General features: G+C 42.4%; 1 protein-coding gene across 2 annotated transcripts in view; it reads right to left on the bottom strand.

Annotated features, from left to right (window-relative positions):
- NDFIP2 (Nedd4 family interacting protein 2) overlaps nucleotides 1–2,368 on the bottom strand; it is a 44,751-nt gene extending 42,383 nt beyond the window's left edge. For both annotated transcript variants that reach the window (XM_066313431.1, XM_066313432.1), the window contains exon 1: nucleotides 2,186–2,368. In XM_066313431.1, the coding sequence (XP_066169528.1) occupies nucleotides 2,186–2,221 (36 nt within the window). In that variant the 5' untranslated portion in view covers nucleotides 2,222–2,368. The remainder of the gene's footprint in view (nucleotides 1–2,185) is intronic.
- Nucleotides 2,369–14,941: the final 12,573 nt, after the last annotated feature.

Raw genomic sequence — 14,941 nt, 5'->3', positions numbered from 1 at the left:
GTATTAACTATATTAAGTCATCTTTTTTTCCTACATTTTGTCTTTAAAAACTAGGACACAACCATAAAATCTGCAATGATGTATTTCTCAGTACCTATCATAGCCATTATGTAAGCAAATACATCAGAACACTTAAGATCACATGCTTGAATAATCAGCTGCTAATTAAGTATATCTGCAATTGCCTTGTTCCTTCCTTTCTCTGACCCAAAACAGTAAGTAAACAACATTTCAGAAAATCTCAGTCTTCAGCAGTCAGATATAACAAAGAAACTAAAACAATATACTCCTTCCTATGGGGCTGTAATCAGTAGGGCTGCATTTTAAACTTTGGAGGACAGCAGACTGATTTACAACAAATGACTATGCATTTTAATATACACAGTAAATTGAGGAGGCCAACTCATGCAGTCAAACATTAAAGCCCTTTCGGAAGGCCACACCACATTTACCCAAAGCTGGGCATCAGCACCATCACTGAAAGCTCCTAATAAGCATAAGATAAAAATATTACAGAGACAAATTATTTCTTCGTGTGTTTGGGGGTTTTTTTTGTACTCCTCTGAGTAACTAAATTAAAGTTTCCCTTCTACTTGTCTGACCTCTAATAACATATGCTTTCAAGGCCCTTTAAAACATACCCAGCCTACCTCAGGCCTCAAGGAAGATAGTGTTTGTAGGCTCTCAAGAAAACGCTCTGCCAGCATTTTCCTTCTCTGTTGCAAAAAAGAAGGAATGACTTTAGGACTTGTACTGACTTCAAGTTATGGAAGCATGGTGCCAGAAAAGAAGTGTTCTACAAAGCTCTGACCCATAAAGCAGTTGGTGACCAACTGCCATCCTAAAGGCAAACGTCACAGGGTGCGTGGTGTGTTCACCACCTCTGTGGCAATCCCTGCATCTAAGTGTCCAAAAGCACACAGAAATTTACAATGCTCTAAGACTATCAATATAAATATGCCAAATACAATAAAAGCGTTTCCTATTATTTTTTTCTTAAATCATAACCTAGGAACAATCTGAATATAAATACCAGTATTTACATATTCACAGACGTGTGATTACTTCTGTGGACATTCTTTTCACTGCTCAAGCTGTAAAACACAAACGCTAAGATAAATAAATCAGTATTTAGCTAGAAGATTGCAGTAGAAATTTGAATCACAGAGAGTAAAAAAGATTTCAAACTTCCTCATCTTTACATTCATAGCAAACTTATAAAGTACAAGGAACTTAAGGATAAAATTTAAAATTTTGAGGAGACTGACTGCACCTAAGTCATTTTTACACCCAATAATCAGAAGGGCTTATATATTTTGAGTATAACTGACCTTAAGCTAATGACTGCAAGATTTATGTAACTGACATTAAACTCATGACTGAGAGAAACAAACAGGACAATCAATTCGGGCAGGATGAAAATCTTTCTATTCTAAATGATTACTTCTGTGGTTAAGTTCAGGAACGAAAGAAAAATTAGTCTCAGTGACCTACGAAGCTGCAGACCGTTCTTGAGAAGAGTGCGCTCGTGCATGGGCACACACACAGACACACACACACTGAAGGTCAGTCTCCTCCCTGCATTTCACACTTCCCTCCCTCCCTCTAATCTTCACACCGGCCTTGCACTCTATCGCTGTTCCAGACAGCGACGGGCTTTTAGGAATCACAAGGTTTCAGAGGTTGGCTCCGCGGCACGTACGTAGCAGAGACAAGAGACTTCCTCCCCCGGCCGCTCCGCACTGCCGCGGCGCGCCCCGCTCTGCTCGGCCGCGCTCTCCCGGGAGCCGCCACCGCTCCCGGCAGGGGGAGGCGCCCGGGAAAACCCGCCGAGCCCGGGCCGGGACCGGCCGCCGCGGGAGAAGCGGGAGGGAAGAAGGAGGAGGGTGAAGGCGGCTTCCCGAGCAGGCCGGGCAGCCACCCCCTCCGAGGCCGGGGCAGCGGGAGGGCGAGCGGAGCAGCCCCCGCCGCCCGAGCAAGGCCCGGCCGTCAGAGCGCCTCTGCGGGACGGGCCACGCTTGGCCCCGATCCCGGCCCCGGTCCCGGCCCCGGTCCCTGCCAGACCCCCGCGCGTAGGAGCCGCGGCGGGGGCGGGGGAAGGGCGCCCCGTTCGCACCGTGCCCCGCCGGCCGGCCCGAGGGGCGGGGGGAGGCCAGCGGGGCCTCGCCGGGGTGGCCGCACTCACCACTTGGTAGCGGCTGACGGGCTGGTGGTGATCCATCCTGGCCGCCCGCCGACACGCACGGGCGCGGCCGCAGCTCCTCCGACCTGGAGCCGCGTCGCTCGGTCCGTCCGTCCGTCCTTCCCTTCTTCCTTCCTTCCTTCCCCCGCCCGCTCGCCCGGCGCCGCCGCCGCCCGGCCCAGCCCCGCTGCGGCCGCCCCCGGCCCGCCCCCGCGGCGGCGGAGCCAGCCCAGGCCCCGCCCCGCCGGGAGCCGCGCTGTGCCCAGGCCCCGCCCCGCCGGGAGCCGCGCTGTGCCCAGGCCCCGCCCCGCCGGGAGCCGCGCTGTGCCCAGGCCCCGCCCCGCCGGGAGCCGCTCCGTGCCCGGGCCCCGCCCCGCCGGGAGCCGCTCCGTGCCCGGGCCCCGCCCCGCCGGGAGCCGCTCCGTGCCCGGGCCCCGCCCCGCCGGGAGCCGCTCCGTGCCCGGGCCCCGCCCCGCCGGGAGCCGCTCCGTGCCCGGGCCCCGCCCCGCCGGGAGCCGCTCCGTGCCCGGGCCCCGCCCCGCCGGGAGCCGCTCCGTGCCCGGGCCCCGCCCCGCCGGGAGCCGCTCCGTGCCCGGGCCCCGCCCCGCCGGGAGCCGCTCCGTGCCCGGGCCCCGCCCCGCCGGGAGCCGCTCCGTGCCCGGGCCCCGCCCCGCCGGGAGCCGCTCCGTGCCCGGGCCCGGGGTGTGCCTCGGGCCCCGCCCGCTGCCCCGGCCCGCGCGGCTCCGGGGGAGCTGCCGGCAGCCGGCCTTCGCCTTTCCCCGCTCCTCGCCCGGCAGCGGTGTTCCGTGAGGCTGCTGTGGCCCAAGCCCAGGCCTTGCCTTGATATTTATCGCTGTTGATCACCATGGGGCAAGAAGTACAATATAGCACAGAAGACATTTTGGGGGACTCGGAGAACGATTTAGAATAGGCATTTACTTAACGTGGTTAAGAATCCTGAGCCCGTTTGCTGGCTGTTTCTGTGGCGGCAAAGCACCCGTTCTGTGGCAAAGAGATGTTGTGATTTTCTTCTTCCTCCTAAAAAACTTAATGTTGAGATGCTTATGACGTCCTGGAGTAAAACCACTTAAAAACTCCTGCACCCATAAAGGTGTATCGAATGAGGCTGACCCATTTCTAGGTTCCCGAGCTGTCAGATGTGTAGCTGTGGCACGCAACCATTTTAAATAGCCGTAGATGCATCTCTTGGCTGCAGTGAAGTGTTCGCGTATGCAGCTCTATAGCCGATCTGCAAGGCAAATGCTCTCACAAAAGCGGCTTCTCGCTATCACTACGCAGAACTTTATCCTGCAGCTCAGGTCATCAGCATTCCGTAGCTGCTTGCCGCCCTGGGCAGCAGGGTGAGTGTTCCTGTGCAGGCAGTCGTCTCTGGGGAGCTGGGTGAAGCCATCACCTGCAGGAGTGGGATGAAGTGCGGTACGTGGGAGGGCAGAGAAGTGGAGAGCGAGCTCCATTATCGGAGTTGTTTCGGGATGGGGGTGTGTGTGGAGATAAGGCAGGATTATAAAGGAGGAGGAGGTGGAAGCGTGAGACTTTGTGTGTGTGCCTGGGACCGTGCTTGCACCCCATACCTGGCCAGTGCAGCAGTGACTAAAGCTATCCAAAGGAAAAGAAAAACATGTTTGGAAAGTTCGGGCCTATTCTGTTTGTTGCTTTTGTTTTGTTTCTTGTACAACTCTGTTGCACATCAAAAGCCCCAACAGTTAGGAAACAGAGTTGGCAGAGAAATACAGGTTAGAAATGGACTAATATTATTTTCCTAACAGGATTTTCTCCTTTTTCTTCATTATACATAACGGATGTTTAATTATTCTGTCCTGATAGCAAAATAGTATTAGTAAAGGTTATCTTGAGTTTAAGAAAGTTTGTACAGAGTATTGCAGTCTGTTTCAATTACCGAAACTTCCTAATTATATTTCCAGATTTCACGGGACAGGGAAACTGGACCATTCATGTAATCAGTTTAACATCTTCTGTATCATTAGCAACAATTATCTCCAAAGTAAACTTTTTCTGAAGTGTTTCATGTGGCAGCTCAGCTCAGGAAGTTGTCACCTGATCTCCATGGATTTTTGAGTGTTGTATCTCTGCTCTGCAATACACTCTCCAAGAAATTTCAACGAGTTAAGAGCTGCCAAATGAAATTTGAGACTGCAAATGTTGGAATACAATTAAGTAAACATTTATTAAGATGTAACCTTCAGTTTCGAACGTATGCAATTCATGTCTTTTGAGGAAAGAAAGGACAATAGGTGAGAACCAAAGTATATTTAATAGGAAAATTGAAAAATATTCCATAGTGCTTGGGAAAAGAGTCAGTAGAAGCAGGAGCAGATTCAGTAGAGGTAATAGAGTTATGTGTGGAGAGGGAGTTTCATATTTAGGGACAAATTTTGGATGGATGGTCTACCTTATATACAGAGACCAAACTTCTTTTACTTCAGGAATATAAGTGTCATTATGGGACTTACACCAAAGCAGGCCATGTGACTAACTTAGGCTTTAAAGATGCCCTTCTTTTGATTCGTATTCTTTCTGGAACTTTAAAATATAAAGAAGGAAGATCACGCATTTCTTTCAGGTCTTTGTGTTTTCAAAGTAGCATAATCTGTATATTTTAACGTAACTGTCTGATTCCAGAGGTATTGACCATAGCATAATATTAATCTATAAGGCAAACAATTGGCAAGCGCTAAGGTTCCTTAAGGTTCCACAGAATGGCTGAGGTTGAAAGGGACCTCTGGAGGCCATCTGGCCCACCCTTCTGCTAAAGCAGGGATACCAAGATCAGGCTGCCCAGGACCAGAGGGGTTTTGAATATCTCTGGGAATGGAGTCTCCACAAGTTCTCGAGGCAACTTAAGTCAGGGTTCAGTCACTCTTACAGTAAATAAAAAAGTTCCTGATGTTCAAAGGGAGCCTCTAGTGGTTTTCTGTGGGCTCATTGTCCTGGTTTTGTCACTGAGCACTGCTGAGAAGAGCCTTGGCTCCATCCACTGCCCACCTTCACTTCAGGTCTATATATATATATATATATACATTGATGAGATCCCTCTGAGACCCTTCTGCTCCAGGCTGAAAAGGCCCCAGATCTTGCAGACTTTCTTTGCCGGAGAGATGCTCCTGTCCCTTCCTCACCCTGGTGACTCTTTGCTGGACTTTCTCTTATGAGTCTGTATTTGTCCTGTACTCTCTTGTACAGAATATATATTGAATATAGGAAATGTGTCTTTCAGAAGTGCTAGGACTTTATTACTTAGATGAACAAATCGTGTGGACCATCATGTTGACCAAAACACTTGAATGCTAGTTTTAAGATTTACTTTTTTATTTTGATTTTCTTAAACCCTAAGGGCCTAGTCATCACAACAGTAATGGTTAGGACTATTTTCTGGATCCTGAAGGTCATTGGGTTTTTATGAAAGAACTGTATTTAAAGAAACAGAAATAGTGCTCTAAATAGTATGTAATCAAAATAGTTTCAAATTTACATTTAAAAGGAAGTATTGCTTCAGACGTTTTTAGGCAAAAAGAATCTTAATTGCTGTTAGTCAGCAAACTTACAACAGTTTAAACTTTGTTCCACTACGAAAATGAGCCAAGAAAAGATTCTTCTAGCTAACAACAGCTCTTGCAAGCCCAGTTCTGTGAAAAGTTGTCTTGAGGGATGGCATCTGAATTCAGACAAGTCTAAACTTAATTGCACAAAGGCAAGTAGCACAGGACTATTAGCAATTTTAATCTTGTTTTTCATTCATTATCCAATCAACGGCCAGCAAATAAGAAAGCACAGTATTTATCTTCACATTTCTTCACCTGTATAAACCTATTCAAATTTTTAAGGTTTCTTATGGAACTTACAGGATAGGCAGATTTCAGAACTAAGTTAATTTTATCTTAATAAAGATACATAAACCAAATACTTGTATTGGTTAAAATTCAAATATTTATACTACATTTATAGTACATAAATTTGTACTATTTTAAGTAAACACAGCAATTACTATAATATTTTACTCACTGAACCATATAAAGAATTTTAAAAAATTAAAATAGAAGCTCTACAGTTCTATCCAGAACCTGGGAAACCAAGTAAAGTTTCAAGTTTTATAGCTTTGTTTTACACATTTAGCATGTGTTTTTAAATGTCTAATACAGATAATGTCAGTGAGAAATAAATAGATTTTTTTCCAAATATAAATCTAATGAAATCAATGTACTTATTTTACTCATGGACCAATCATAAAGCAGTCTGTGAGTTTATTGACTATTTATTTTCATCTGTATTTTCAAACTCTTTTTATAAACTATTTGTTTTTATTTCTGTGTTCCTGCTTATGTAAACTGCATTAAATTTTGTGACCTCTGCATGGGCTTAGATAGTTACTTTAAGCAGGAAATTGGCTTAAACAAACCACTGGGACTGAATTTCACAGCAGGACTTTGGCTTGGTTTTCTTCATCTTTTCGTCTCCTTTTTTAGGCAACATAGGCAATGCCATAGCCATCATTAGCAGGAGCACTGGGCTACTTCTAAGATTTTGTAGCCAAATGTAGATTTTCAATTACATTGTCATCATCTGGTTTCAGTGTGTCTATACATGTGTACAGTCTTGCAAACTTGACCTTTGGATATGTCCAAATACCATTCAAATGTGTCTGAACCAGGTTTAAAAGTAATTTCTGCAACACAGACCTTAGGCTGGGAAATATCTCAAATATTTGCCTTGATCTAGGACTGATTTTGCAGCCTGCATGGATCTCTTTACTGCTGCAGCTATTTCCTGCTAAATCACAGAGACAGTTCTGAATCAGCTCAAATATATTCTGACAAACTCCTCACAGCTGTGTATTGTACAGCTGTACTTTGTCTATGCTGGTAGCATGGTTAGATCCCTACATCTCTGTTGTCTCCCTTACAACCTAGGTTAATTACCTTTGCTGAATACAAGCACAGTTAAAGCCGGACACCACAGAAGTGTAGGAATATTATCTTTTAAAAAGGCTCCAGACAAGTTCAGGGAGTCAATGTTCACATTACCAGCAGTACAGCTTCAGTACAGCTCAATGGTTTTGCAAGGAGAAAAAAAGAGCATAATGAGCTGCCACTGAAAGATGATTGCTTAGCCAGTTCTGTGAAGTAAGCTATGAGTCTAGAGGAAATGGTACAGAGTCCATAAATAAAGGCTGAGGCAGTGTGTGCTTGTCTCTCAGAGTAGATTCTTCTTAAAAGTCGTATTTCCATATAATGTGACACATCGAGAATGAAGAATGAATGCAAAGGCTGCGAGTGTTTCATGCAGGTGACAGAGGAGGGTCTAACACTGAGTAAAAAGGACCTGTCAAGTGCCACCTTTTTGGAGAAGCACATGTACTCGAGAGAAGCCAGTTTAAAGCAGAAGAATCACAGGAGTAGATTTGTGAGTGTGTTCCAGTTTGAAGTTGTTCACTTTAAAACTAGATTCTCTCTTAAAAATCTGTGCGTTTATAACTATTTTTTTTTAAATCCCTTGTAATAAAATATAATAACTTAAATATTTGAGAGTTATGAACACTGATGGTGGACACTACCTAAACACGCCACAAATGTCAAAAGCTGAGAAGTAACTAGAATTTTCCAAAATTTATGTGGCCTAGCTTTTCAGTGTGTTTTCAGCTACAGACCTGATGTTAAAAACCTGATGTTGACCGTTGCCAATATGTGTTGTTATGTAAATACACAGTGTTTAACAAACAAAAAAAATTCCCCTATGGCTTAGAAATTTTAATTTAACAAGTGAGGTTGAATGGAATGTGCAGAAGTGAGTCAGAGTTGATAAAACTGATGACAGTAAATTTGAAATACAGAATAAAGAATGTACCAAACTGAAGGAATGTGAGAAATATGTGAGAAAATGCCTTCAGCTGGAAAACAATGAAGAAAAAAACAACCCCCAAACCCTTGAAACCTGTTGGGGAAAAAATGGAGGAAATTATAGAAGATACATATATCTGTAGGCTTAATGCATCAGAAGTCAATACAGATACATGGTACAAGAAGAAATCCAATGCTGTTATGAAGTCTTTTTTTGGACAAGATATTTCTAATCTGATCTTGGCAATACTTGTCATTTCTGTAATATCAATAAGGCATGATTAAGTAGAATAGAGTTTTAGCATGTATTCCTTAGGAAAAAGATTATTCAAGTATTTGTTGATCCATTTATCTGAAAGCCACTTTGATATTAAATTTGCTGTATTCAAAAAAAATATCTAATCAGTTAAGGCGTTAATGTTGTCTGAAAATCATTTTCTTATAGAACTAGAAGAGAAAAGACCAGACAATAGATACATAAGTGACTCCATGTTCTTGTATTGCCAACGTTTGCAGTATTAGTCTCTGTCCTAAAGGAACAGAAGGAAGCTGGATATATATTCACAATAATTTACTGCTTGATCATTAAGCCTGAAGTCTTGACATTTCTCCTAAAGTGTATAATATAAAATATTATTGAAAAAGCTATAAAATGAAAATAATCTGTTCAGTTATCCATATGGTGTTGATCATTGAAATCACATGTGCTGTGACACTGCCCTGCACAGTACTGTTAGTTTGTTTTTCTAAATAACTTTCAGTCTGTTCATCATGGTATCTGTTCCCCATATATACAGCTCTTGAGCAGGCTTTATGCCCAAACTGATTTTCTTCTACATAAAATAAAGCTCCACATAAATTATAAACCTCTTTTATTATGAACCCCCCCTTTTATTCTTTGTTTATAATGCAACTGCATTTAAAACCATACAGTGGTTACAGAGCTGTTGAGCTGTTATAGTGGCTCCTTGTAATGCCAACTTAGTCTCCTTTGAACATAAGGCAGAACACAAACAGAAATAGAGCAGAATATAACAGAAATGTTGTTAACCACAAGATCATCAACCAGACCTAGTCAGCTGCAGTACTAACTCAGCCTAAATTCTGGCTAAGGCCCCATGCCCCGAGTTTCCTGTTGAGTAAGCATTCTGTTTCTTGGTTCAAATGACTCTTCAAATGACTTTCAGAGGATTTCTGGTGTACATAGATTTTACCTATTAGCTACCCATGTAAGCTTAGGTAGCATGTGAATATGACCACTTAACATAATTTCATAAACATCAAGAAAACTTCTTTTTCACTGGTCTAGCATACTAACAGTCAAACAACATTGTGTCCCATTGTCAGAACGCACTCTGCTATTTCAGATAGAGGCAGTTGCCTACATTTTATCCAGTCACTGCTCAGGAACTAGTAATATGCAAACACATAACAGTTGCTCAGGTCCTTTGCATACTCTTGTTTTAAAAAAATACATGGCTCTCTGGAAAAAACGCCATCTTCAGTGAATCTGAGTGGAAGTGTCCATCAATATCTGATCTGACCCAGGGCTGCAGTGGTAGAAAGGAAAAAAAATGTTGAGAAACAATCTTCAGTGGAGATTTCCACTGAAGCTAGCATTTGTTTCGTTGTGTGGTATGTGTAGGTAGCTTCAGGCATGATATTTCAGCATTCCTGTCAGTTTAGAGGCAAAGGAAGCAGCCCTATGCTTGAAAGTCTTAAATGCTGCTGGTAATATGCAGAGGGGCTCTAAACCAAGCAGTTCAGTAAGGGTTTGATCCTGTACATGCTTGTGTGAGTTCAGCCAATCCAAAAGAGGAACACTTATCTTGAAATATTTGTCAGCTCTGTTGCCCCAATTTATTCTACTACAGAGCAGTTAGCTCACCTAAGTTTAGGTGTTTCTGTCACAGACGTCTGCATTGGATCCAGATATCTGGGTTTTTTTAAAGTGAGTGGAGATAAAAAGGCACTTTCATGATGCTATTCATCTCATTCTAAGATACATGTTCCTGGTCTTGTCACTGGGCACCACTGGAAAATGTCTGGCCATCTTTTCTTCATTCCCTCCCTGCAAGTATTTATACACATGGATAGGATTCCCCTCAGCCTCTCATCTCCATGCCCAACTCTCTCAGCCTCCTCAAGGTGCTAACAATGAAATGTGCTTTCTTGGACTTGATAGTTACAAACAAAGAATAATTGGTCAGAGATATCAAAGTTGGAGCAGCCTTGGCTGCAGTGGCCATTTGACTACTGGACTAACAGGATCCCAAGGGATATGGGGGAAGAATATCCAGAGAGGAGAAAGCAGGGGAAAAGTCAGGACCACAAGCTTGCATTTTTGGGAGCTCAGAACTCCAACTTCTTCAGAGAACTTTTTGGAATAACCCCATAGGATATGACCCTTGACCCTAGATAGAAGAAGGCTCCAGGACAGCTGGTTTATACTTCAATATCACCTCCTTCAAGCTTAAGAAGGCTCCATCCCAAGAAAGAGATCAAACAAAGACAGCAGGGATCCTGCATGGAGGAGCAAGGAGCTCCTAAACTAATTCAGATATAAAAAAGAAGTGCATGAGATGAGGGAAATGACAGGTGACCCACAGGGTGAGCAGAATTAAGAGTATGTTTCTCAAAAAAATAGCTGAAGGTACTTTATCTCAATGTAGTAGCTATTTTATTTTATTTTATTTTACATTTTTTTATTGTACTGGGATATCTTATTTGATTAGCCCTTTCTACCTGGAAAGTTGAGAAAAAGGACATTTAAAGGCTAATTTTTCTCACCACAAAATAGGGGAGAAAAGATGAAAGAGGGAAAGGGTATCTAAGAATTTGAATAGGAGAGAAGTCTCCTAGTTTGCTTCTGGAAATGTGTTCATGTGCCAGCCATATTCTCTTAGAGATGAAAGCCTTGTGGGCATCAGTCACCATGCTAAGTCTGCAGTGTGGCCAAAGCAGAAATTAAAAACAAACAAAACAAAACAAACAAACAAACACACAAAAAACCCACCCAAAGGCACAAATCAGGTACATATCTCAGAAAAGAGAATGAGTGACTGGAGACCAGGACCATGACATGTTCCAGCCACAAGTCTATTAAGTACACTGAGTAACAATTAAGTGAGCTTATTTCCTTGTAATCTGGAAAGCTCTTCAGTGAGATCTTCCAGAAGCGCTGGGTCATGTGCTGACAATACTGCTATTAACATGGTGGGAACTGAAAATGGAAGCCTCTGTAAAATCTGCAGGCAATATTGAGTCTCAGAAAGAAGCATAAGCACCAGACAAGGAGAAACAGGTGAAAAATAATTTGCAAAAACCTTTAGAAACTTGGAAATCAACAAATGGGAGAAACCATGTTGCCTAAGATGCTGGCTGATACTTTGAGAGTTTGACTAGAACTAAGAAATAGTCCTTCACTCTCAATACTTAGAGACCTAAGGCTGCTTTCCTGGGTTCAGTTTCCCTTGACAAAATCCCAATCCATTTGAGGGACATACTCAGTCATGCATTATACCAAATTCCCTAGCCTTTGATATTTAACATACTATGTTTCAATAGAAACAAAGTCAGTACTTGTGAGCTGAATGCGACCCATAGTGTTTAACAGCATCTTTTTCTGGTATTTTCAACTGGAACTGTGCCAGAATCCCAGTAAAAGTGAAACTGCATGTAGCAGCTATAGTTAGAGCTCAGGAAGTGCTACAGGGCTTCAATTCAGGTGTCAACAAGTAACACAGAATTCTGTTCAACTCAGCACACAAATGTCCACTTGGCAGGATGTGCTGGTCTCAACTACTTTCACTCTGACACGTATTCTAGTCATGAAGGAAGTGTGGGATTTGTTTGGCTCATTGGGACATCAGATTTGTGAGTGATAGAAAACTTGGTTCCAAAGGTGGAATATACCAGTTGTTCTGATGTATGAGCTCTTGCTGAGGTAAAGGGTTTGAGATAAGAACCATGGTATTTGCATATCAAAACAGTTTTGCCAAGCATGTGCCTTTCAGGATGACCTTTAGAAACATTATTTTATCTTAACACTATCAGAACTAAGGTAAAGTAAATGTTAATAATTCACTCTCCTTGCAGACCAACAAAAGCATCCCCAGGATTCAAAATTTTTTCAGGATGTTATAGGCAGGACTGGGTACCTCAAATGGAGGCATCCGACACAGAGTTATCTGTCCAGTCTTCAGCCTTAGAGCCCAGCACATACAGTACCAATATGACTAGCAGGCTGCAGCCTCTGTGTGTTTTAAGTTTTAACACAGTAATTAAGAAGTATCAGGATTCCAATGGACTTGCCTTGACCTGCCTGAAGGTTGAGGTTAGTTTGTTTAGCTGTAACAGCTGTTGTCTGATAACCAGGTAACAGTTACCTGATTTGATCCAGCCTTTGCTTACCATTGCACAGCTGACTGACATAAGGCTTATTGCAATATATATATATATATTTATAAGTAGTAAATACAGTACGTACTTTTTCTTACTCTAGTGATCTATGATGATACTACAATAAAAATACAGGGTAGAGATTAACAGGCATCAGATGATAACTGGAGCCTTAGCAGTAGAGACACGGGTTGCTAACAGAGGCCACTGGAATAAACAATTTGGGAGCAGACAGTTACTGCTGCTTGGCAGATGGGTAAAACAATTTAGGGGTGACAAAAAGAGGAAGAAACGGGTATCTAGTATATGTTAAAACATGTTGTACATAGAAGATTTTGCTGTAATATGGAATTGTGAACCAATGAGTAAGGAGCAGACAAATTGTATTAGGAGGTACATAATAATGACACTAAGACCCAAGAGTGAGGAAACCATCAGTACCAATACCCTATTTTCAGTAAAGAGAAGAAAGAAACCCTCCATATCACACCTCTGCCATGGATGTCTTGCCATGACACACCCAGACCTCTCACACAGAAACCATCAACATTAGGACAGGATCTCTGTGTCACCAGAATAATGCTGGAAGGGTGAGCATAATAGCAGATAAAGAGACAATTATCATAAAGTTTGAGTATTTTGATTTTCACCCTATGATTATAGGGAGGAGCCATAATGTTTGAATATTTGGAATTACAATTTATAGTATCATTATGCTCAGACTAATAAAAATTCTTTGATTGGACTATCGAGACATGAATTAGACTCGATGAACTAGCAGTAAATCTTCAGTTCTGCATAAAATGTAAGTGACCCACATAAACTGCATAAGTTGTATTGCACCAAATTGGCTGGGGTGACCTAAGCTATAATTTAAATGCAACATATCAGTACTAAGTTTGTGGAGGACCCTAGTTTGTGGCCTAGATTCTTAAAGCTTGATATACCTACCAACTATGTAGATTTGATTTCCACAGACTTTAATGGGAGGTGGGGTGTCAAGCTCATATACAGGCATCTAGCTACATCCTCTGTGCCTTCAAAAAGATACTGACTGTGTCTTTTGTCATTCTCATTGTACAACTGAAGAGATGCCAGGTGCTAGCAGTCAATTCATGGAGGCTAAATACTACAATCAGAGTCACAGAACCATGTAGCTTATATGGGACATGCGAAGGTCAGCTAGGCCAATCCTGCACAAAGCAGGTTCAGTAAGGTCAGGTTGCTCAAGCCTTGCCCAGTCAAATTTTGGGTACCTTCGAGGATGTAGAATCTGTTTCAACTGTGAAACATTAATTCTGTTCTCTAGGCTGGCTATAAGAACGGCTTGTCTGCTAACTTTAGACAAGGATTAATGAAACACTGAGGAACTCAATGTAAAATCACAGTTTAGTGTGTCATTGTGGATTGGTGTCATGGAGAGGGTGCTGGTCTAAGTATTTGTGGGGGTTTTGTTCTGTCTGACTCAGTCTAGTTATAATGCTTTTATACAACCTCAATTTTCTTCCTTCTTCAGCAGCTTTTGGAGATACAGTCATAACTCTGAGCAAGCACTCAAATGGAGGAAAGTTCCTCTCATATAAACTACTCATGTATTTTTTAGCAAAAGAAGCCAATGGACACAAAAGAATTGGAATCATACCAAGGCATGAATACTTTTAGAACCAGATGTCTGAATGAACTAGAAGACCCTTAATTCCATCTGAACCAGATGTCCATAAGACCAGAGCTAAGAGGGAAAAAAATAGAGCTTTTCAGGCTTTTTTCTTTTTTTTTTTTTTTTTCTCCCACAGAAAGAAAGGTACTGCTTAAATAAGATTTTTTTTTTTTCATAAGAGTTTAGGGATCTGTCACACAATTAACCTTTACTGGTTCTGAGAAGGCTGCTTCTCACTGGAGTACAAAGTTCAGATTTAACAAAGGACAAAGCAGTATTGGGTCTTTGCTGTAACTTTTTACTCTGCCGTTTCTAAACATTATAGCTGACATATGTTACTGAAAAGTATAGTGATTGATATGTCAGAGAGAATAATAGTGAAGCCATCAGTAAATCAGTGCCAGTATCCTCTATTTTCCAAGATAAAGAGGGTTTTTTTGTCCAAATCTGGCTGGCAAATTAATATATCGAATCGATCCAGTTGCTAATTCATTTCACTAGTAGTACTGTTGCCACTAAAGGCACGTAATTATATTTAGTGCTTCTATTTGTAAACCCTATTAGAATTTGTTTATGTGATCATCATCTCACAGCCTGGCTATAAGAGCTCATAAATCTAAAAACTTAGACCAAATACCTCTATCAAGAAAAAAACACACTGTCTGTACGGAAACAAATGACTAAGGTAAAAATGGCAATGAGTCAGTCCATGGATGGGCCCAGCAGTTAGTGACTGGCTTACTTCCCAACAGCATGAGTAGGGGAAAAACGAAACCACTGTGTGGTGGTTGGGCTCCTTTCATTCTTTGTGTTTTCAGTACAGAAGTC

This window comes from Sylvia atricapilla, chromosome 2 (assembly GCF_009819655.1).
Source record: "Sylvia atricapilla isolate bSylAtr1 chromosome 2, bSylAtr1.pri, whole genome shotgun sequence".
Taxonomy (NCBI): domain Eukaryota; kingdom Metazoa; phylum Chordata; class Aves; order Passeriformes; family Sylviidae; genus Sylvia; species Sylvia atricapilla.
Note: the sequence above shows the minus strand (reverse complement) of the source record. Positions and strands in the feature narration are given on the sequence as shown.